Here is a 23,820-nt window from a genome sequence, read left to right as displayed (position 1 = left end):
TACAGCCTTTTTTTAGCGGTTTAATATGCGTAAAGCTTGCTTCAAAAAATTGCGTGACTGAATGCGGTTTGGACCTGTCAAAACAATCACCGGTTCACCCAGTCTCTCAAACGCGATACAAAATATTTCACGCTTACAGAAATCAGGGTTTTAGATAAAATTTTAAATAGAAGATTGATTTAATAGCTCCTGCCGAGTAAATATCAAAATTCGTGTTTTGAATCCTGGCCAAGGAGCGGCCGAGCGGGTCTGGAACGATTTACCGACAAGACTACTACGACGAAAAAATTCCGGGCGATTATGACCGGGCCCGGCCCAGTCTCTGCCCGGTTAACTAGTACTAACTGGTTCCACGAAAAAAAAGCGACGCTACTTCTTCTTGTTTTGAAAAAAAAATATATATATATATTAAACAAAAATGATGCGAATGGACTAGTAGTTGACTCTTCTTCACCATGTATTTTGTTTCTTGTACGGATCTGGTGGGATTTCTTTTTATTTCAGAGGTTTTTCGACTATGCACGAGGCTAAATGTTTCCCCCTTATACGTGCGTTTGAACCAGCAGCACCTGACTCGTCCCCAGTCGTCTTTTTAGTCCGTCTTGAGTCCAGGAAGACTGGATGAAACTGAACACGGAAGGAATCATGGGAAGGAGAAGACAAGCGAGTCTCCTTCCCATCATTCTTCGCGTCTTGCAATTTTCGCATAAGAGACAACTGGGGACGAGTCAGCACCAGCACCAGCTGCAAATGGCTTGGTGCCAAGGAGAATGCTACTTAACACGATGTCGTTTTATTTATTTTTTTCATCGGGTGAAGTCATTTGTCTCTTATTTCAATTTCATTCATAAAGCAAGCATAACTTGTAACATAACTCTGAATCTCGATGAAGGGCAAACGTACGCTTCTGAAATTATAATTAGAGCGGAGATCAGTAGGTGATGTCGAAACAGATAAAGCCTATTAACTTTACCTTATGCTATCAGCAGCATATCACCCTGATCCTGTCATACTATTCCGATTATGCATTTTTAATCGATGAATATTTACGCAGCTGTAATACGTTTTGTGATCTCAGATCAAACACCAGCTGCTGTTCGTTGGAACCCGAGGCTCTTACCGCTTAGTTTCTAGTTGAAATTAATCAATATCGCTGACAGTATATAAATTTGTTGTCACCAGAATGCACTAAAAATACCTTTTTCCCCAGTGAAGCGACTAGGGAGAGGTAGAAGAATTATAATTGCTTATAACCGCGAAATGTTTTAAAACATCGACCTGCTGCTTTACTAGTAAATAAGACTGGATATTACAATTTCGAAGCATTATTGACGCGTTTTGTGCGTTAATTATATACATACAGAAGGCGTAATTAGCGATTTGATAATTTATGAAAGGTAAATATGAATGTATAAAAATGGTCTTTTAAATTCACTCCACGTAACGTGTTTTGCCATTTTGGCTGTCTTTTTGCGACGAGGCGAGAATTATTTGGGGCAATCTAGTGTAAGAACTGTGTACTGAAGCCAAGCGCTACATGAATCAAACGATGAAGCTAACATAAATGATACCGACACTACGCGAGTAAGGTAAAACTCTGTTTCACATATTACAAACAAAAGGTTTTCATTATATACATTCGTAATAAGCGTTACTTGGGCACAGCCAGTTCCCCATATTGTAGGTAATCTTCTATCTAAAAGAGATGGGACATCTTTCAAAAAATGGCTTAAAATACCGTGACATAATCACTGACATTGCTCTTTCAATTTCAACGCCTTCTAACTCTATAAAATTATACATTCTATGAAGGGCGTTTACAGCAAGCTTCGTATGTCGAAGTTTACTTTCCCTTGAATAGAAATCGCAGAGATGGCAACACAAAAAGGCAAAGTAAATGAAATGCTCGATACTATAATCTGTACAACTATATAAGGAAATAGTCCTAGTTAAATTCAACGAGCACTGAATATATCGGGGCTCTTTCAACCGAATGCTTTAATTTCTGAGTCGTTTATCGATATTCGAATCACACAAAATGGCCATTGCCTATCATTATGTTGAACTGTTTGGTATAAATATAAAGCAAATTGTGGTCTATGTTATAAAAGATGTGATGCAAGATGAGAGTCTAAATGTCCATATAAATGACAAAAAAATAAAGCAGAATAACTTCACAATGCTTTTATTTATAATTATCGTGACTTTAGATGTGAGGTCATAAAAAACAAAAAGAATACATCAAAATAATTTAAATAAGTAAAAGCTTAATGACAATTCTTAAATTGATTAGAACTTTCATTATTTTGTCGCTTAGTCAATTGTAACCTTACCGTTTTAGCCTTCGCTGGGATAAATGGCTAAAATTTTTCTGGGGATCATTATAATCTTCAAGGTAATATTTAGTACCTCTAGATCTTGTGTCGCGAGGAAAGAAACCTTTACCGTTAACGAGTTAAACTTGAATAACCAATAAGATTGAATTGTTACCTCAAAACAAATGCATTCGGGTTCAAGATGGCAAAATGTTTTGATCGTAAAAATGGTTATCGTTTTTTTCGCGGGTTTTATTTTGGCAATCCAGTTAACAGCCAGGGACTCACATGAAATATGCAAAAATAAAATGAATGAGCCTCTGCACGAAAATTAGAAATTAGGTCTGCATGTATTTTAATGACATGTGCATGTATACATGCACGACTGCTGTAAAAGGTTCCGGTAATAGATTTTTTTTTTTCATAAAAAGATATCGGTTCAAAGATTGCAAAAACACATATTTTATGATGGACAATTTACGTTGAATAGAAGTGACGGAGAAACTTCTCCACCAAAATTTAGAAAAGTTGCTTGCTCTCTAGAGTCGTTTTGGTTTAGATAAATACTCAAAACGTGTTTGTTTGTTGCCATTTAAACATTTTCATTAAATATTCCTACAATCATTAAAAGAGACCAAAAAGCCATTGTTATATGAGAAATATAAATACTTTGTTGTAATCACTATACTCTTTAAACTCAACATAACTCCAATAATAGATAAAAAAAATAAAAAAATAAAAATAAAAAAATAAAAAAAGATAAAAATCCTTCGAAATGAAACGATCTTTTATGATTTGGATCGGTTTTATATCAATTTGTTGCTCAAAAGTTACCAAGGAAGGCAAAAGTTGCCCTAGGTTGCTGGTACTACAAAAAGTTACTCAAAACGCTAAAAGTTGTTAAATTCAAAGTAAAGTGTAATTTATTTAATTAATATTTTACTTTTTAACATTGTCAAGCGCCCTTGAACGTATGGAAAGGGCGCTATACAAATGATTATTATTATTATTATTATTATTATTATTATTATTATTATTATTATTATTATTATTATTATTAAGTTGCCGAGCACAATCTATTTATACCAACTGATTGGAGCGGTAAGGTCCTCTCAGGGAGGGAGTCCCTCACCTTAATTTCCCTCGTGTTCCCGTTTTCCCTATCCTTCCCTATATGGCTATATCCTTCGATTTTGATGTTCCTTGTTCCCTAAAAAATGCTCTTGTTCCCTTGTTCCCAGTTTTATGTTCCTTTGCTCCAATAAGTTCATCAATGTTCCCTTGCTCCCTGAAACCCCTGGGAAAGAGTCAGCGGTGCAGCGGTAGTCATCCAATCGTACAGATCAAACAAAGCTGTTTTTCTCTTTTTCTTACAGTTTGAAGAAAAGCTTGAGACAATGCCGTCAAGATTGTGCTTGCATTCTCTGAGCCTCGCCCTTCTCCTAATAGTTGATCAAGTGGAAATGTTTCTTCCAAGTGTGCCGTGCATAAAATGTAAAGTCGGTCCCTGGTCCCCGTGGAGCCCTTGTAGCCAACCCTGTGGCTACGGAGGGGAAAAAATTCGTGCACGCCCTATCTTCAGACCTCCCACATGCGGAGGTTCCTGTCCGACACTAGCGGAAACCGTCTCTTGTAATACGGGATGTCCTAACGGCGGAACACCGGTTTCTGGGAGAGATGGGGCGTGCCTTTGTAAAACTGGATACAGCGGACGGTGCTGTGAGCAAATCGACGGTAAACATAATTTACAATGACATAATAACTTTATAACACTCCTGCTATGAACAAAATAATGTAAGAACCGCCACGATTTTGGATTTTAAAGACCATCCAACAGCCAACTGTTGCAAGGGGGAAAAGAAGCTTTGTTCGTTGTTCCCTCGTTTGTTTATTCGTCCGTTTAATTTGTTATACTTCCCAAGTCCATTCGCTCGTTCGCACCTTCGAAACTAATCTAGCCGGGCCTGTTCAGCTTCAAAGTAGTATTCCAGAACACACATATGCACGCCGTCTTAAATTCTTCTTTCATATAAGGGCGCACCTAAATATCCAAGGTGATTTACAAAGCCAGTTGCTTCGAAGTTGCTGGGATTGTAAAGATATCTAAAAAAACGATGAGGCCGAAAAACATTAGGTGTCACGGTCTACTGGGATGAGTAGTATAAAATGGTCAGTATAAATACTAATTAATACTTTATTACGCAGCTATTGAGGAGATCGGTTGTTACAACGACACTTCAGAGCACGCAATCCCAACATTAGAAGGGCAAGATGGCATCTTGGATGGCAACGCAACGTCGAGAAGTGACCCAATAGGGAAATGCTACGAAGCGGCCAAAAAACGAGGCTTTAATGTTTTCGCCCTTCAGGATGGTGGATTTTGCTCATCAAGTGCTACTGCTGAAAAAACATTTAACAAATATGGAACATCCTTGAATTGTAAAAGTGATGGTGAAGGTGGCGCTGGAGCTAATCAGGTCTATTACATTAAAGGTATTACCGTTAAACTGAAAAAAAAATTCTTTGAAATCGAGGTGAATACCGGTAGAAATGTAATTTCTGACGTTTGAATGAATGAATTAAAAAAAGAGGTTCGCGTGTTGTTATGGGATGTGTAGGTATATATACAGTCCTCGTCTTCGCTTGCTTTTCTTTTTTCTTTAAAGTGTTGTTTGTACAGCTTTGTAAATAGTCTATTGTAAAATGTTCTAGCTTATTTAGTTGTGCCCTTTCCTCGCGGTCTTGTGCTGCTGCATTAGATAAGGAATATGCTTCCACATATTTTTGGCCACTTATTAAGGGTGGTTTTTAGTGGTTTTTCGTATCTGGCGTAGCACACCTTTATATTCTTATAAGAACCGACAATTTTTTTTGCAAGGTTCAAGATTGTAATCAGGATATACTTTGACGAAAGGGTCAACACATGGGTTACAACGATGCAGAATGACCCTTTATGTCAAATCACCGAGAACTGTAATAACAGCTATTAAACAATTTACTACATTCATACGAAATATGTGTAAAATTATTAACTAAAAATTCTGGACCTCTTTCATTAAACTGAAAATAATAAAAAAAATTGAAATATTCGACCTCACGCCCTATGTAACTTATTTTAAAACTGTGTGACCATGCAATAATTAAGTTACTAACTTACTGTGATTGGTTGAGAGCCATTTGCAACAACTGGGGGGAAGATTAATTATTTCGAGAGTTTTTAAAAGTTATACAAAAGAACTAGAAAACAAGAACAAGAAAACTTGCACAGAATGCATGTTACTAGCGAGTTATACAAACACTGCATTTTTTGCAGCTTTTCTCGTTCTCCAAATTCGTCTTACAATAGTTTTATGGAAACAAAGAAAAACGTTTTTATTTTCTAAATATTTGAAGTTATATAAATGCCTTCTGTTTTAATAGATTATAAAGATGCTGGTTTAAATACTGTTGTTTTAATAGATTTTAAAGATGCTGGTTGCTATAGAGACACAGCAGATCGTGCGATTCCGACACTTGAAGGAACAGATCCCATCTTGGATGGAGATTACTTAAACCGCCAGAACGCAATTGTTAAGTGCGCTGTGGCGGCTCGCAAAAGGAAGTTCCTCGCGTTTGCACTTCAACATGGCGGATGGTGTGCATCCAGTGCTACGGCATGGGAGACATATAACAAATATGGCCAAAGCAGCGATTGCAAGGAAGACGGTAAAGGAGGCAATTTGACAAACAATGTTTACGTCTTTCAAGTTGAAGAAAAGTGTAAGTTTGTTTCCAGTAGTATACCAAAAATCTCGAAGGAAACAATGATGGAAAGCCGATCTTTAGCGTTTTTAATTTTATTTAAGGGCTGAAATATTTTGCTAACTTCTTTTAATCTGTTACGTTGGTTGTAATCAGTTCATTATACAACTGTAAATCTTGCTCGCTTGTTGTCGCTTGCGTGCGTACTAATAACTAACTTACGTACTTACTTACCCCCCCCCCCCCCTGGTACTTGCTTGCTTACTAACTTGCTTGTTTGCTTGCTTGCTCACGGTCGTACTTACGTACGTACGTACGTACCTACGTACGTAAGGGACGGACCATTATTTTCTTGGAGGGGGTGGGGAGTATGAAAAATTTTCCTCTGCAAACATTCTTTTTCGAAATGCAAACTATATTTCGTTAAACATGTACGTTCTTACATGTACGTACATACTTACGTACGCCTAACAAGCATTAAATTGGGTCTGGGAGAATATTTAAATTCAAAGATGGAGCTTCAGTCAACCCACTCAAAAGCGAACACCCTCCGGATCAACTCCAGCTTTCCGCCTTAGGGAGGTGTCCGCATAATGAGAGTTCATTTACAGACAAACAAGTGAAATTCAGCCAGGACTAGCCAGTCATGCCCACCTTAGATTGGTAACCGCTAAGAGAAAGGTGACTGTACTAAAATTTTGTATAAAACATTGTCTGTTATTCTTTCATTTTTCAATCTTGTAGCCGTCACTGTTCCGGATCCAATCGCATTTTATCCCTTGAACAGCATGTATGCAACACGGGAAATAAAAGATCGACAACTCCATGGTACCCCTGTTGGTGTTAACCTAACAGCTGGCCCCGATGGTAAGGCGGGTGGCTCATACCAATTCGCGGGACAAGCCAACAGTTACATCGAGTTCCCAAACAATGGAGGGTTAGACGTACAGTTCTCCATCACAATGTTATGCTGGGTGTATCCTGAGAATACGAACGGACCCATATTCAATTATAAGATAACTGGCGGGCTGGCCAGTAATCTGTGGGGTATCCATTTGTGGATTCATTCAGGAAAGTTGTATGGTGCGTTTAGTCGCAGAGACTACACATTAATTCAGCCAACATTGATTGCCGATCAACCTCTGGCGTTAAACCAGTGGCATTATGTTGGTTTGTCCTATGATTACAATACTGGTATTGCAAATCTATGGCTTTATGGACAACAAGTGTGGCAGAAGGACATTGGAGCAAGACAGACTCTTGCTACGCAAGATAACGTGAGAATGGGTGCAATAGAAGATGATAGCCGGTATTTTAAGGGACGAATTACTGCCATGCAGATTTATGACGTTGCTTTGACCGCGGAGCAAATAAATGCAGTGGAAAACGCCGGTCGAGGTATAAATCTTACTGAACATTACCCATATATCGGCAATTATTAAAAACTAGCAATGGTATATTGCAATTCCTGTGTTTTGATTGGTTAACAGACAATTGTATTAGAGTTCATCTACCATTGACTACAAATTTGGTAGCCAATACGCGACAACGAAAATAGCTGGGGAGCTCAAATATACAAAAACCGCCGGGTTTGAAGTTTTTAAACAGTTTTTCCCAAACAATGGAGATGTGTGCGTTTTTATGGATATTTTTAGCGTTATCGCGCGCTTGGAATTATAGGTAAATGTACCAGTCGCCATCTTTTTCTGTACGGTGGATTGACACCGTATTTTCTCGATCTAACGCAGGTGGGAGAGGGAATGAGGGGAGGAAGCGTTGTATTCTAAAAACTCGATATTCAAGACGCGATGCGGTATATCTTAGATATTAGTAGAAACTCGGCTGTTTTCTATTGGAAATCCGCGAATCTGATTGGTTCTCCCACTGATTTCTATTCGCCGATAGAAAACAGTCGCGCGCTCGCGTAGCTCTTTAAGCGGTAAATTTTCTTTATTTTTGTCTTCAAAGTGCACAATATTGTAGGTTTTGGACTGAAATCCTTTAGAGTTTCTACTAAAACAATTAGACTACTCGCCCTCGTTTTCTATGAGCGATAGTCAACTCGGCTGCGCCTCGTTGACTATTTGCTCATAGAAAACTCGGGCTTGTAGTCTAATTGTTAAATAGAAATGAAACTCGTTCAAACGTTGTTACACTGAAACAATGTTTTCTCTTTTAAACCTACTAGCACAATTTGTGATTTTGAGTTGTTGATTACAGGATACAACAGCTGCTATGACGTAAATTGGGAAAAAGCCCTCAGTCAACCAGGATGGGCAAACTGCTCATTGGGGAGATACCTGAACGGACTGTGGAGGGAAAATGATGCTGTTATTTCTTCACCTGACAGGATTGACAATATTAAAAAAGGGAGGTGTTGCATTCCTCCACACGAGTACGAAGATGACACTCCTGTTTGTCAAACAGTTGACTGGAAAACTGTCCTGAGCAGGTCAGTTAAACAAGTCTTGTCTTGCGATTTGCAGTGAGCAATAACGTTTTTTTAATGCTGTTACGCTGTGAGGAACGTGAAACGGATTCTGTAACCTTCAACTACCTTTCTCTTCTTTCTGATTGGCTAGACAAACGTTGCACGTGACGCGTGGCTTTTAAGCCAATGAAAGAGTCAGGCAACGTGGAGCAAAAACAATTGCACACAACCGCCTGTTTCCGCGTTTTCTCACCGGCTATTTTTCTCGCAGCATGAAAATATAACTTTACCGTGGTGTAAAGCTCAAATAAAGGTGGCGTAAATTTGGAATTTATTCAGCTATACGCTGACTTTACATTTTCTAAAGCTGACCTTTATGTCAGCATTACACTCATGTTTAAAGATTGCCTAAAGAGACTAAAAATTTTAAGCCAACTTTAAATCATATTTACACATGGTAGCGCAAAGATTGGTTTAACCACCTTTAACAACATTTAATTGACGGTTTAAAGTTAAATAAGCAACTTTAAACCAGATTTAACCACCTTTAATTTCACGTAAATCCCAATTTTCATGCTGTGATCTCCAATTTGTCGTATTTTACTTGCTTGGCGTTTTCCCTTCACAAAACTACCAGTTCTGAGGCTTCCCTCCATTTGAAAGCAGTTTCAAATTGTACGTCAGAAAAATGGCCCGTTATCTATTGTGGCATAGCTTTGAGTAGCATGTGGTATACATTTAAATCAGTATTAAATTCTTATATTATCATATTATAATTTAGCAAAAACAAATGGGCTTCTTGTCCTGACGGGCATTTCCTCCAAGGAATTTACCGTTCAAGCGAAACTGGGCTGCACAGTATCGAACAAGCGTTATGTTGCAGACCTAGAAACTTTAAAAACATGATAACGGATTGCAAAGAGGAAGATGTGAGGAAATCGCTGGATAAAAAAGGTTGGAGCAAGTGTCTAGAGTGGCACTATATGATGGGCGTGTACAAAGGGGACTGTGACCAGCTGAACTGTATTGAGATAATTAAATGCTGCATGATGAGGCCTCAAGGTACGCACTTTCATACTCTAGTACAACAGTCGAGTGTTTCTGTCGAGGGTCTGTGGCGTGTGAGTTGCTTTTGGAAATGTTTAGCGTGTACAAGGGACCCTTAGACTTCGATCTTTGACTAATATTTGTTTTTAGAAACGTGAAATTTCTAAGGGTAGCTCTCCGCCCATAGGCCCACAGAGACACTCTATTGTTTAAATAAATCCCTTAAGGGCATTTCATTACCTGTTACTCCTGATTAACACATCGCTTTGCAGGCGCCTGAGTTTTTTTAATCATTTTTTCGAATTCCGACCGAGAGTCAGATACTACTCAGTCCTAATTCAAAATCCCTATAAAGTTTGCTCTATAAATCGTCTACTCCCGAGACCAAGACCTCACGAGAGACGGTAATTCACTCGAACGAATTAAGACTTCAGCTATTACCAAAAATAATGATGTTTACTACATACTGCAGGTCTTGCTTATTAATTAAATACATGAAACATGTTGGGGAGATGGAAAAATCAACAACTGCACAGCTGCATAACATGTGAAATGTCGTAGAAACGAACAAGTAAACGATAAGTGCTGTCCATCATAGATTTCTCATCATTTTGTTTTTTAGATATGGTAGTTCTTGGCCACTGGAAGCTGAATGGACAAGACAAGGACATAAGGTTGGTCAAGAGAAAATAATTATTTTCTCTTGGGTTGGTCGTTTACTGTCTAACTCCAAAATTTTAGGAACCTATAGTAAAATATCTAATTGTAAGCTACGTGCATTGTCCCTGTAATATAGTAGTCGTGCTTTTAGTTTATGATTGTTTTTTTTTTTTTTATCAAGAGGCACAAAGTCTAATGGTTAGAGCGATGGACACCAGATGGAGAGGTCTGGGTTCTAGGGGACCGTTCTTTTTTTTTAGGTGGCGGGGGGGGGGGGGGGGAGGGGGTGCTGGTGGATTTGAGGGCGGCAGGGGGGGGGCATGAGAAAAATATAGCTTCAAAGAGGGGCCAGCCAAAAAAATATGGTCTGCAAGGGGGGGGGGGGGGTGGTTCACAGGAAATAATTATACTTTTAACTGTTGTTATGAGGATTTCTGTGATAGTAAAAGTCTTCCAGAATGCCTAAAATAACATTCCTGCACTCACACTTTCACACTTTCTCTATTTCAGTCTAATTGGATCGCCATCTTTTATCAGAGGAAGGTGCCCTGGTAGTAAAGCTGTATATTTCAATCAAACAAATTCATTCGCTAGTGCACCGATCATCAATCTGAACGGTAGGAGTTTCACTATTGCCTTTTGGATTAAACAATCGAAATCTGCCTCCGATAAGCTGGGAGCGATTTACAGCGACTGGTATAATCCAAGACAGTTTCTGCTAAGCACAAAAAACCAGACGATCAAATTACAACGCCGCCGAAAGGGAAATGATACAATGTGGTCCCTAGAGAGTACAACTATCGCTATGGACAATTGGACCCACGTGGCTGTCACGTGGGATCACGTGACCGGGACCGTGTTGATCTACGCTGACGGTAAAATAAAGGGGAAAAGATCACATTTTCCTGGGGACGCATTCCCTCAGCCGACAGGGTGGCAGTACCAGATTGGTGAGGATGGCCACTGGGACAAACACCACTTTTATGGATCAGTGATGGATCTTTATGTCTTTGGCACGGCACTGTCGCTGGAACAAATCAATAAACTGAGAGGTGAGCTCTACGATTCAGTTGATTTTCTTAGTCTGGTGCATACCTATAATTCTGGCACGATCTTTCACAAATACTACAACATCTTACACGAAATCTCTGTAAACAACACCCATCCATTGCTATTATTGAAAAAAGATTGAGAGAAGAAATAGAACAAAGTATTTTTCAAGATTATGACGAACCATATTAAATAATTGACCGGCTTTACACATTTGTGAGGAGCTTACAAGGGTAGAGGTAAAGAATAAATAATCTTGGAGTGCAGTTTGTCAGTTGTGCTTTTTCCCCATATCTCGATTATCTTTTCAATTTTATTTCGACCTTAGTTTCTGCAGTGCTCTTTTTTCAATAAGCTATAGCGTGCTGAATTTACTACAATAACAATTTTAAGGGTCCAAGGATCATTTGAACCATATTTCTCTTTAACTCTTTTTAGGCTTTCCTGTTATCGTAAACACAACCAAACATGTTCCTGGGGGGACTGTTGTTGTGGGTTGGGAACCACCCTTTGAAGAAACGTGTCCAACTATGAACTACACTGTAAACTACAGAGAAGTGTTGTCACACAAGAGGAAGAGCAAGTGGCACTCAGTAACCGCGAGCAGAAATGCAACCAGTTTGACGCTTCAGCTCAGCTGTAACACTGAGTATGATATAGCAGTTACCTCACTGAGTGGATATGGCGAGAGTGCTTTGAATGAAAGCAAGATTTGGAACTTCAAAACGGGCGGAGGTAATGTTTGTACTGCAACTCGAAATAAAGACTGCGAACGTCAACAAGAACCTTTAAAATGTAAACAAGAACCTTTAAAATGTAAATGTTTTAATTAATTTTATTTGATGTATTACCTATTCAGATTTGCATCTGCTCAAATCTTGGTAAAAACTAAAAATAGTCCTGATTTTGCTTCTGTGGTCTTTTGCTTGAGTTTTGATTTTAGTTGTTTTGGTTTGCAATTGTACTCCCTGGTCGCCGATAACTGATGACTTAACAGCACTTTATATACCTTAAGGAAGTCCAAGAAAGTAATAAAACAAGTCGGGAATTTTTTTTTAGTGTCGCTAAGCAGACCATACGGCAGTTCTTTCAAATCTACATACGACATTTACTTTCTGACCTTTTACATACTGCTCTATATATCAAAGCCTTTCTTTATTGCAGATCTTCCATCACCTCCTGTTATAAAAAACAAGGAAGCAGAATCATTAGCATGTGTCGTCAACCCGACATGGAGCCCTCCTGCAGACAATGGGTGTCCTCTTACTATGTACTCGATATATTACCAACAGATAACAGAGGTGGCCTGGTATCAAGTTAACGTCACTAACGTTACGGTGACTAACTATACTGTATCATTAGCATGTGGCAGGCAGTACAGGATCGAAATATCGGCCTGGAATGAGCTGGGACAGAGCGACAGGTCAAGGGCGGCATGGATAATAAAAACAAAATCAGGTACGTTTATTAAAAACGTAAGGGAAAGAGAACATAGATCTTATACGGGATAAAAATCCAAGATGGCGGCTGGAGCCGGAAAAGTCGCCATCTTGGATTTGAAAAGTGGCAATTGATTTTGAGACGAATGAAGTTAAAGTTGTTGAAAAGAAGTTGCGTTTTAAGCGAGAGTTAACCTGGTAAAGCAGGAAAGCAGTTTGATAAATATACCAATCATAATATTGATATAGAAATGAAGAAATGTTTTGCCGTAGATTTCTTCGATCTTCGGAGGTAACGAGCGGGCGGTTTTTGACAGTTTGGACGTTCATTCATGGGGGCGGGGGATTTTTAGCCTCTTCATATTAATTTTATTGTTATAAAGTATTAAGAAATTTCTCCCGGAGAAATAGCTCTGTTTTCAGGCATACTTATCACATCTATCTTGCTTCCGCGTTTAGATAAAACTGACGTTCAAACTTCGCCCACCAAATCTGCAACAAACTCTTTGAAATCTCCAGCCTTTCAGAGTGACACTGTTCTTTCTTCACCGCAGTTAGCTGGCTTAGTAGCGGGACTTAGCGTCCTTCTCATCATCATTTTTATGGTAATATTCTGGCTTCGAATGAAAGCCTGGAGAAAGAAGCAACTTGTGAGCCAGCGCAGAAGGTAATTTAATTGCAAGTTGTCTTGCATTGATGGTGTACTAAAACTTAAAACGTCACGCAATAGCATTCTTAACTGATTTCATTCCTTACGTATTCCGCATATGGCCCGGGTGACTTTAATATTAAACTGCTTGCCGAAAATTTTAAAAAATACCGTAGAAACTACCAAAACCAATTTTAGGGGCGTGGTGCTAGTTCATTTTTCCCCCTAAAAGGAACATGTCCCAAAGTAGACTCTCTTACTCGGAAGTAGTGAAAGTACCTCTCTCATTTCACACATTTTGGGACCGAAATAGGAATTCTAGCCTCTGCAGTCATAACATGTTGCTGAGTCAAGCCTGATGCAAACTGAACATGCTTCAAAGTCTTATGAAGCCGAAATATACAACTGACAAAAGTGCGATTTACTTGAAAATGTTTTGACAGAACAGTTTAAGCATAAATGGACACAATTTTGTCTTTAACTTTCTTAAAAAATACGCAGGTTGTTTGTTAGCTTTACGCTTTTTATGGTTGACTGACAATGGCCATGCCAGGCCCCTTTTATAGCGCCACTTCTTGCTAAAAGATGGGACGTGAGATCACTTCCTTTTGCTGCGTAGCTCGTGGTAAGCGCGAATGTTCATGACAGAAGCCCTTTTATACCACAACTTCTTGTTAAAAACATAGGACGACAGTTCCCTTTAGTGTCCCTCCAGTTTTTACGTTTTAAACGGAGGAGGTTTGCCTTTTTTTCTTCCTAACTACTAAAACGCACGACTGTCAAGCATTGAGTCCAGTGATTGTTTTTACTTCAGATCCAAGTCCACCATAATTCCTCTTCGGCGTTGGGAAGTTTTACCCCAACAGGTTGTCTTCGAGGAAGAGATTGGTCGTGGGGCATTTGGTAAAGTGTTGAAAGGCACGTACAAAGAATCCCCTGGAATTGAAGTGTTCTACAAGACCAAAACACAGACCGTCGACTTCAAAGAAGGCCGAACAGTAGCTGTTAAAGTTTTAGGAGGTAAGTAATTCTCAGGTCACCTCCGAGTCAACAACAAAGGAATTAACGGATCAGTTGTTCTCCACAAAATACCTAAACACTCCCGATTGAAATATTTGGTGTAATTTCAAAGTTACCAAATATGCACACCTATAAATTTAATTTTAGACACAGCAGACGAGGAAGCCAGGAACCAGCTTCTGGAAGAAATTGAAATCATGAAAGCGATCGGTTCACACAGGAATATTGTCAGCATGCTTGGCTGTTGGGTCAACTCTGATCCCATCTTCCTGTTGCTAGAATATGTTCCGTACGGAGATTTACAGCGCTGGCTTAGAAACAAGAGAATACAGGTTAGTTAAAATTTATTATATACCTTTACCTCAAGCTCAAGGCCACATGTTGTCCAAGTGGAACTGAGTAAAACATCTTAAAAAAAATGGAAGTACCGTATTTATTCGATTAAGCGCCGAGGCGTTTATTAAATTTTTCGCGATTTGAGTGTGGCGTTTAATCGAGGGTGGGGTTTATACGAGGACGGCGTTTATTTAAAATTCATTTTTTTTCTTGCTATCAATAGTATTTTATTTGCCGCTTCCAAGAATTCATTTTTTAATTTAAGTGTTCAATGGTGGTAGAATAATATGAGCTACTGTTTTACCGTTAATGAAGTCGAAAAAAATTTTGTTTATATTTAATATTGAAGGGGAAAAAAAATGACTGTCTCTGAAAAGCTTTCTCCTTTGCTCTCAAAATTTAATTCGCCAACGCTGAATTGAATAAAAATCATTTTCCATCACCTTCCTTGAAATTATACTTAAAAGTCGACATTTAATTTTTATTTTAACGGTCTCTTTCTCTCTCATATTCACTTCTATTATATCCATCAACCCAAATATTTTCTCACCCCCTTAATAAGGCAAGGTTAAACTTTACCAGGTGGTTAGGTATAGGGAGAAGGGAAATTTTTTCGGGGGAGGGGGGAACTTTTAGTGATACATTTTTTTAATATTAATTTTTTACACCTTTTCACCCTCCATCTACTTTTTATTTTCTTTGCACCAAAAACTTTTTTCTCTATTTTTATCCTTTTCCCCTCCTTCCTAAGTAATCTCTTTTTCCATCCATTATTTGACGTGTCACCCTCTTTCTATTTAACTTCACTTCTACTTAATGGCTTATAAAAATTGTTTTTGCAACACCAGAATGCATGTATGTCAAACTAGGTTACATGGGGAGGAAAAAGCAAGTTTCGAATAGTTGCTAGTTTCTGTTACATTTTTTTTTTTTGTTTTCTTGATCTTTTATTTTTGTTGCTAATATATTTAAAAAGAATGCAAGTTGGGATTTTTTATGGGTCCGTTTATGCATATTTTTATTCTGTCAGTGCTTATTCTTTCCTCCCCTCTCGTCGTCATTGTCTCTCCTCTTTAAGGTGACTCTCTTCGGCCTTCTGTGCGCCTACCAGGCAGCCTTGCAGTGCCGCGGAACCCACAGCAAACTAATTCCTCACACCTGTGGAGCTGGCGCCAGGTCTCAAACATCTCATCGTCCTTCCTTCTTCTCCTCTTACCGGTTCTTGCTCTTCTTGCTGTTTTCTTCGTGTTTGGCTCGCTTAGTGGTATCGAAGGGCAGCGCTGTGGCAGGAGTTGGTCCCGTGCTTTGCACCCTTTGTAACAGAGGTTATTGACAGCTTGCACCGTTCTACCTCTTCTTTCTCCTCGGAGGCTCTTCACTTGCTCGTTTGCGTTCTCTACTTTTTTAACGCCCTTTTCTTCCCTTCACTTTACCTTTGCTGGACTCGGAATGTATCTTTTCGGGAGACTTGGCACCCTCTGATGTTCATGTGAGATGCGTGCTTCGCATGGAGGAACATCCGTGTGTCAACTTCTTCCTGGTCGGTATACAGTTCTCTTTCGTCGTCGCTTCTACGTCTCTATGACGACAGCTTGTGCACTGAAGGTCTTGAGGCGATTTCGATATGGCGATGAACCTTAGAACTACTGCTGAGATCAACATACTCGAAACAACCGGGCTTGAAATTTGCGTAGAACGCATTCGGAAAAAATAGAGCGGTGTAAGCCGAGAATGCATTGAAATAAATCTTAAAAGCAGGAGAAGAAATGAGCAAGTAATAAAATTATATGAAAGCCGGTCGCTTTTCGCGGCTTGTTTTCAATAGCTTATCTGACATCACTTCGTCTGGTCTGTCGATGCGGCCGCTAAAACGAGTGTATAATTTACGTAACAGCAGAGATTTAGAAAAGATTTATATGAAATTAAAGCTAAAATTAAAATTATTTTAAAATTTAAAAATTTAAAAAGTAAGACGCGGCGCTACTCTACGCCAACAGTCAGTAAGTAAATAAATATAAAACGTGAAAAAAAAAATAGTGTGTGTTGGGAATACGAAGTAAGGAAAAAAATAATGGGAGTGTCGTTTTGGCGCGGATAGGTCCTCTGGGTGTTCAGGGAAGGATTAATGTCCCTGATGAACAGCATTTCATATACGGGCAGTCAAACTTATTCTCATTTCTTTAACACTTTGAAAAGGTGATTAATCTTTGCTCCTTTGCTGCCTGTTGTGCCTCAAGGTGTCTACCATCGCAATAACGGTGCTCACTATGCGTTGATGTAGGTGTCGGGCAGTAAACCCGACATAATTTGCATCGCACAAATCACATTGAAACAAGTAAACAACGCATTGTGTGTTCACGATCGGGGGCTTGTTTTCCTTTACGCACAAAATCTTGACTATCACTTCTTTTGACTTGATAATGGCGTAGAGTAGCGCCGAAACGTCGTCTACTTTTTTAAAGTTTTTAAAGTTTTAAAATGAATTTTAACAATATTTTAGCGTTTATTTCATTATAAAACATAATTTAACTAGTTAAGTTGTGGAAATTTTTAACCGGGTCTAAAAAATAACCAGTTAACTTCGGCGGCCGCGGCCAATAGCTAGGAGGCTATTTTTGCAAAAAGAGGCAATTTCTCACCTTCTGCTGATTCGAATTTCGATGGCGGACCCTCCTGTGTTGCTGTGCATGACGGGACAAGGCTTAAAATAATTGTGGTACAAACAAGCTTAGGCGAATAAAAGGGGAAAACACAAAAACAATTGATTTTTTTCGTAATAATTGGGTTGTAAACATAAGAAAACGACTTTTATAATCAAGAAAATAGCAGGAATGGGTTTATTTACGATTTCCTGGCAACGGGTGGAAAGCAAAAAATAAAAAGTGTGAAATGTGACAAAATACTAATTTTAAATGTTTGTAAAAAATCTTTATCACTTTTAGGTGTGTTTTTTGCGATTGGTTTGGAGATTTGACATTACTTGTATTTACAAAGCAACTTATCTCCACTCTCCCCGTAAAAGCATGTCATATCTCCCTTATCACCACTTTCCGTCCTGGTAACAAGTGGATTGAGAAAATTTGACTTAGCTTTATTGATACCAATTTCACTAGGTATTAAGGGGGTGCTACGAAAACCTATTTTTAGGCCCCTTTTGAAATTTGGCTCATGGACTATTAATAATAATTTCTGGGGAAATCGCAAAGATTGATTTCCTTCGATTTTATCTCTCTTGTAGAAAAGCTATCAAAAGAATTACTATAACGAAGGGAATCAATTGCCACTGGATGCAAATGAAGTGCACTTTAACGTCGATGATGAATCTAAAGCACTGCTGGTAAAAGAAGAGGGAGTAGACAAGGAATTACTGCACTGCGGCAAACCAACCATGGACGGTATAAACAACGACCTTGTAGACTCGGCTCGTCGTTTTACACTTAACGGTGACACTGTTACTCAGGAAATTGCGCTAAAGGAAGACAACCCAGAAGTAGAGGGAAGTAAGGAGTCCACTCAATTTCTACAGAATACCCGGCATGATAGTGTACAACACGAAGAAGATTTTGTAGCGAAGGATCTCCTCTCCTTTGCGTGGCAGATAGCGCGTGGAATGGTAAGTACTTGGTGCGGCAAATTCCAAAAAAAAAAAATAATAACGAGACACAGGTCTATTGCAGTGTTTCGTAGATTAGAAAAATTCTCTTGCTCTTGCTAGTGGAAATCGCTTTGTAAAGCCTTCCCTCTAGAACCTAACCTTTCTGGACTGGCTCTCCTCTCCTCTCCTCTCCCCCCCCCCCCACCCCCTCCCCACTTCCTCCTTCCAAAACGGAAAGCAAAGAGGAGTTATGAGCAGTTAATGAAACTATGTGGTAAGGGTTTCCTTCTTCGTGGAGGCATTTATCTTGCCCACATTTTTTCATCTTGAAGTAAACCTTTCTTCTTAAACCTTTAAACCATACCTTTCGTATGAAACGGTTGGGCATGCTCGTTGTCCCGCTTTCGGGTGTAAATTACGGATTTTGATCTCACTTAGGTGTTCAGGATAAAAAGCCAAAACGTTTTGAGTCGACAAAGCCTCACTCAGCCATAAATGGTACCTTTTATTCATGAGTAAAGCTTCAAAAAAAAACGACCAGAATGGTCTCCTTCAGAGGTTTAATTCAAACTTTCCAACGAGCATCTAATCCCTGTACTTTTTATCCCGGGAGGATTTCGTTTGTATTTTGATACAGACTTAGACCTTGATCATCAATAGGTTTTTTCTCCAAGTTTACGCACTGCCAGCGTGTATTCGTAATAAGTACTGATTTCATTGCCTATTCCCATCTTTGTCTATATGCAGAACTTCTTATCAAGCAATGGATTTGTCCATCGTGATTTGGCGGCCCGCAATGTTCTTCTTGGCGAGGACAAAGTTGTAAAAATCACTGATTTTGGATTGATGCGACAGACCTATGAAAACGTTTACAAATTAAAGAAAGGCAAAAAGTTACCGGTGAAATGGATGGCGCCTGAAGCACTTTACAACAGTGAATACACCACGAAAAGCGATGTGTAAGTTTGATTACAATGTTCACTTTCCTTTTTGACTAAGAGCTATTCAGTGGAATTGGGAGCTGAAGAGCTTCTTCGGAATCACGGGCTTTAAAATAATAAATTAACAAACTTTTCAATTTTTCCGCTGTGGTTCTGGTATCTCATTATGACCTACAAGCAGTGCCGTAGCAAGGGTAAAATAATTGGGGGGGGGGGGGGGGGAGGGGGAGCGGGGCACGCGAGCGCCGGAGGCACAAGCCGCTAGGGGGGTCTGGAAATCTAGAGGCTTGGAAATGCTATTTCCAGCGTTCTCCAAGAGCTATTTGTGATTTACGCATATCGCACATTATTTACTTCTTACAATGTCTCAGCAAACCAATGCACATTGAAGAGAGTATAACACTTGCAACGACTGTCTCTCCATCTTGAAACCAGCAAATGTTTCACCTTTCAGAGTCATCATAGTAAGTTCGTAGTTATTAAACTGGCCGAGTTGCTTAAGTTGTTGAGTTGATGTTATTGTTTCAAACCTCTCGGGAGATAAAAGTTTATTTATATGTATACAGGTCTGTTTTTACTTTTTGGAAAAAAAAACTGGGGGGTGGGCACGGGTCACCCCGGCCCCTCCCCTTGCTACGGCACTACCTACAAGTAGAGCTAGTTGGTCATACATTTTACCGTCTTTAGTTTGCTGATGAATTAATCATTAGAGACGAAGCCAGGGGATTCATCGAGGTCAAAATCCAAATTCAGCGGCAATGCAAGTAATGTCGCACCCCAGGGATTAAAAACGTTGACAATTGGCCCGCTCAAATTGCCCCTGGAAGGGATACTATCCGTATTCTTCTGAGTATTTAAACCTCAAGGTAGAGATAGTTTAGCAATGATTTTAACGCAAGTAAGTATGTATCTCGCGCCGTTTATTATTATGCTGAGGTTTCCTCAAGCTGAATCCAGTGGTAAAGTTTGTTTAATTATTTAATCAATTTTGTTTAGGTGGTCTTTTGGAATTCTTCTTTGGGAACTTTCCACGATGGGTAAGGACATGATTTACTATACTCTAGTAAATTTTTGACATTTAATATTCTGTTCAAATTAAATAAATTTTTTATAATTCAATTCAGAATATAATGTTGTTGAGTATAGACAAGAGAGGATCTTGGAATATAGGTTTCATGTCCATGTACTTACATCAGCGCTCAAACAAAGACACGTCATAAGATCGGATAACGCAATGCTTCTTTTGCGTTTTGTGTTAGCAATAAATTACGAATGCCAAACAATCGACTTAGTTGCTCATATAATGATTATAGCTATTGACTGATGAGGCTGTCACTGATACGGGCTTACGTGGGTTGCCATTCGTGTCTAACTGAATTTATTAAAACTGTCTGTTTATGTACTGTTATTGTGACTACTATATCCTTAAGATGGCCATGTATGAAAAGAACGCAGAACCGAGGGTGATGTCCTCTGAAAAGCTCTAACGAGCTTGCTGAGATCATCCTGCTACTAAATAAGTAATTGCAGACTCAAATGACGTAAGAAAAAACAGTGACAAGAAAAGTGGTTGATTGATTGAGTGATTCGTCATCATCATCATCATCATCATCATCATCATCATCATCATCATCATCATCATCCATGTGCCTACTCACATCTATAATAAAATTTTATTACAGGCGGAAATCCTTATCCTGGAATAAACAACAAAGAGTTGTACAATCTTCTCAAGACTGGATATCGCATGGAGAAACCAGACACGTGTTCTGATAAACTGTAAGTAAAATACAAGTTTCACGAACTCACTCGTTATGTTCATTATAAACGTGAAAAAAACTGAGCCATTTTTTTTTTCAGTTTCTGTAGCCATTTACTTGCTTACTTGCCCTCTTGCCTGCTTACTTTTGTTCGACAAGCTTTGTAAATTCTTCTTCGCTTTAGTCACATTCGCCCACCCATTGACAGAACACTACCACAAGTAAATTCAATGTCAGTAGTTGTTTTACACAATTAAAAACAATATAAATCTAACCTTCCTTTTATCAGATATCAGCTGGTATTAGATTGTTGGAAGGACGAGCCCAGTGAAAGACCCACATTTGAAAGTGCGACGCGATCACTGGAACAAATGATGCTGGAGGACACTCCGTATTTGGATTTTGAATCGCTTGATGAGTCAAAGGCATATTACTGCAATGAGAAGCTTTCCGATGACGATGTCACGCGTAGCGGTGAATGAGGACTGGCAATCGGGGATAACGTACTACAGCTGATCACGAATTTCGGTCTCTAAGACCCGGCATACTAAGCTCGTCTCGAAGTTGCTAAGCATGCAATAGACAGCGTGATGCATGTCAATTCACCGTGAGACGGTGAAAAAATCTTGGGTGTCGCTGGGAAGAGTAGTAGTCGAGAGCACAACTCGCTAGTGCACCTGACTCGTCCCCAGTCGTCTCTCAGTCTCGCCTATTAATATTAACGTGAGAAGCGCGGGGAGCCCGAGGGGTGATGGGAAGGAAGAAGGAAGGGACTCTCCTTCGCTTTTTCTCTTCCTTCCCATGATTCCCTTCGTTTTCAGTTTGACCCAGTTTCCCTGGACACAGGAGAGACACAGAACAGACGACTGGGGACGAGTCAGCTAGTGAACTGCTAAAACATGAACCATTTGTTTTATAACATTGCTAGTAGAAATGCTGACATCAAAACCTGCGCGAGAAAAAGAATTTTCTGGCAAGGCGATTTGTTTACGCTACCAGCGTGCATTATTACGCATACTGATTGCGAGGCTCTGCAAGTTCTGTTATAAGATTTGTTCAATTTCGAAAAAACTGAAAGACGTTCTTGCTAAATGTGACTTTGTAACAACGTATTTAGGAGTTGAATAGACATTAAGTTCTTACATTCGGCATTGTTGCCATCATAGTTAACTCAAAACGCGTTGTCTGATACACCTTTTGACGAGTTAACCACTCCTTGATTTTTGTATGCACTAGAGATCTGCCAACAATAAGGCAAAAAAAAAATGTGTTTGTTAGAGAACTCCATAGTGACCGACAAGCATTATAGTAACTGTATTTTATGTACTGTTTGATGACTTAAGTAAAAATATGTGATTAATTTTTTAGCATTTTTAACTAATTCTAATTTTTAGTATTAAGACATATACCACAAAACATTTTGACTTATTTTAGTATTTTTTTCTAGCTTATAATCAGTGTCCCCATTTCATGGCTATTTCCTTCCATTTATGACATCTTGTTGAAGCTAGTCTGCGTTGCAGACGAACAATACCCCAGTATAGTTTGTTCGATTGCAACGCAGGCTAGTTAAAGCCAACCTTGTAAGACAGCCAATGCTGCATACACAACAATATTGCTCATATGCTATTTTGCGGGTCAATGAAGATTGGTCATGTTCATTCAAACAGCCGATCCATCCTTTCTTCTCTGATCCATCCATCCAATCAGCCAGCCTCCTTTAATAAGTTTAAGGGGCAGTCTCACCAAGAGTTGTTACTTAAAAAATCGTGGTACATAGGTGTTGCTATTGGAAATCTACGAACAGTTGCCTGGCCTTGCTTAAATGTACTGTACTTATTATGAAAATTGTTAAAACGTGGTGTGGCTGCGGAACAGAAGGAAAGAAGTGGCCTGAAACTTGAAAACGTCGGCCGACGTTAGTTTTTCACCGCTGCTTGGAAAAGAATCACACAAAACCATTGACTTTGGCTTGTTTACATCTTGGAGTAATAATTAATGCCTTTCTTTTGTTGTTCAAAGGTTATTTTGTTGATCAGTGAGTGCACCCTGGCACTGTTCTAGCATAGTTTACTCAAAAACACTTCCCGTGATACTGTCCCTTTAATTACTAAATGCCAAAATAACTGCCGCTGATGCCTCTGGTAATTTCATGCAATCAACATTCCCAGCGTGTGACGAGGCCTAAAGAGGATAGTATAGACCTCCTTGGCTGCTAACTCTCAGTTCCTCCAAGTTGGTTTCCTGAATTATCTTGACTCTTATCGGTTGAGCAATGAAAAGATATTTTAACGCTTTTTGCGCGAAGTACGCTTATGAAGTTACTTTTCATTGTTTTATTACGTAAGCGCGCGCGCTTATTAAAGTTGTTTTTTATTACGTTCTTTTATTGTGTTCTTCAGGAATGAGATCGATGACCGTTATAAGGAGTTCGCCTGGGAAACATTGTCGTGGCCATGGTTGTGGGCGTATTTACTGCTGTTTTTTAAATCTTTACACTGAGCTTCTCCTACGCGAGCACTGCATTTCTTGTAGAACTATTCTAGTCAGGAGGACCCTTAGAACTTGAGTCAAAAACCATTTTTATTTTGCCCTTTCTTTTTCTTCTGTCCATCCCAGACATCCTGCAGTTCACATCTGTAATTTTTATTACAAGATTACATTGCACAACAAGATTAGTAAAGGTAGGTAAAGTTTGTGGTCCGTATCCCGGTTTCAGTAGCATGAAGCGACTAGGAATAATTCTGCTCCCCTTGGATGGGAAGCTAGTCCATCGCAGGGTTACCCCCAGCAGTAAATTCGCCGGTACCCATTTTTACACCTGGGTGGAGAGAGG

At 39.2% G+C, this 23,820-nt stretch overlaps 1 protein-coding gene across 1 annotated transcript; it reads left to right on the top strand.

The window, feature by feature from the left end:
- The first annotated feature begins 1,451 nt into the window (after positions 1–1,451).
- Positions 1,452–22,651, top strand: LOC144662584 (uncharacterized). The gene is made up of 19 exons (XM_078523427.1): positions 1,452–1,589; positions 3,692–4,049; positions 4,521–4,808; positions 5,775–6,074; positions 6,801–7,454; positions 8,277–8,508; positions 9,269–9,549; positions 10,157–10,208; positions 10,705–11,246; positions 11,683–11,979; positions 12,409–12,702; positions 13,143–13,350; positions 14,147–14,352; positions 14,500–14,684; positions 17,927–18,301; positions 19,031–19,242; positions 20,221–20,261; positions 20,907–21,003; positions 21,274–22,651. The coding sequence occupies exons 2-19, from the start codon at positions 3,713–3,715 to the stop codon at positions 21,464–21,466; spliced, it is 4,794 nt and encodes a 1,597-aa protein (XP_078379553.1). The 5' UTR covers positions 1,452–1,589; positions 3,692–3,712; the 3' UTR covers positions 21,467–22,651.
- The last annotated feature ends 1,169 nt before the right edge of the window (positions 22,652–23,820 follow it).

Source organism: Oculina patagonica, chromosome 1 (assembly GCF_052425735.1).
Source record: "Oculina patagonica isolate OP01 chromosome 1, crgOcupat, whole genome shotgun sequence".
NCBI lineage: Eukaryota > Metazoa > Cnidaria > Anthozoa > Scleractinia > Oculinidae > Oculina > Oculina patagonica.
The sequence above is the reverse complement of the archived record's forward strand: the minus strand, read 5'-3'. Positions and strand labels throughout refer to the sequence as shown.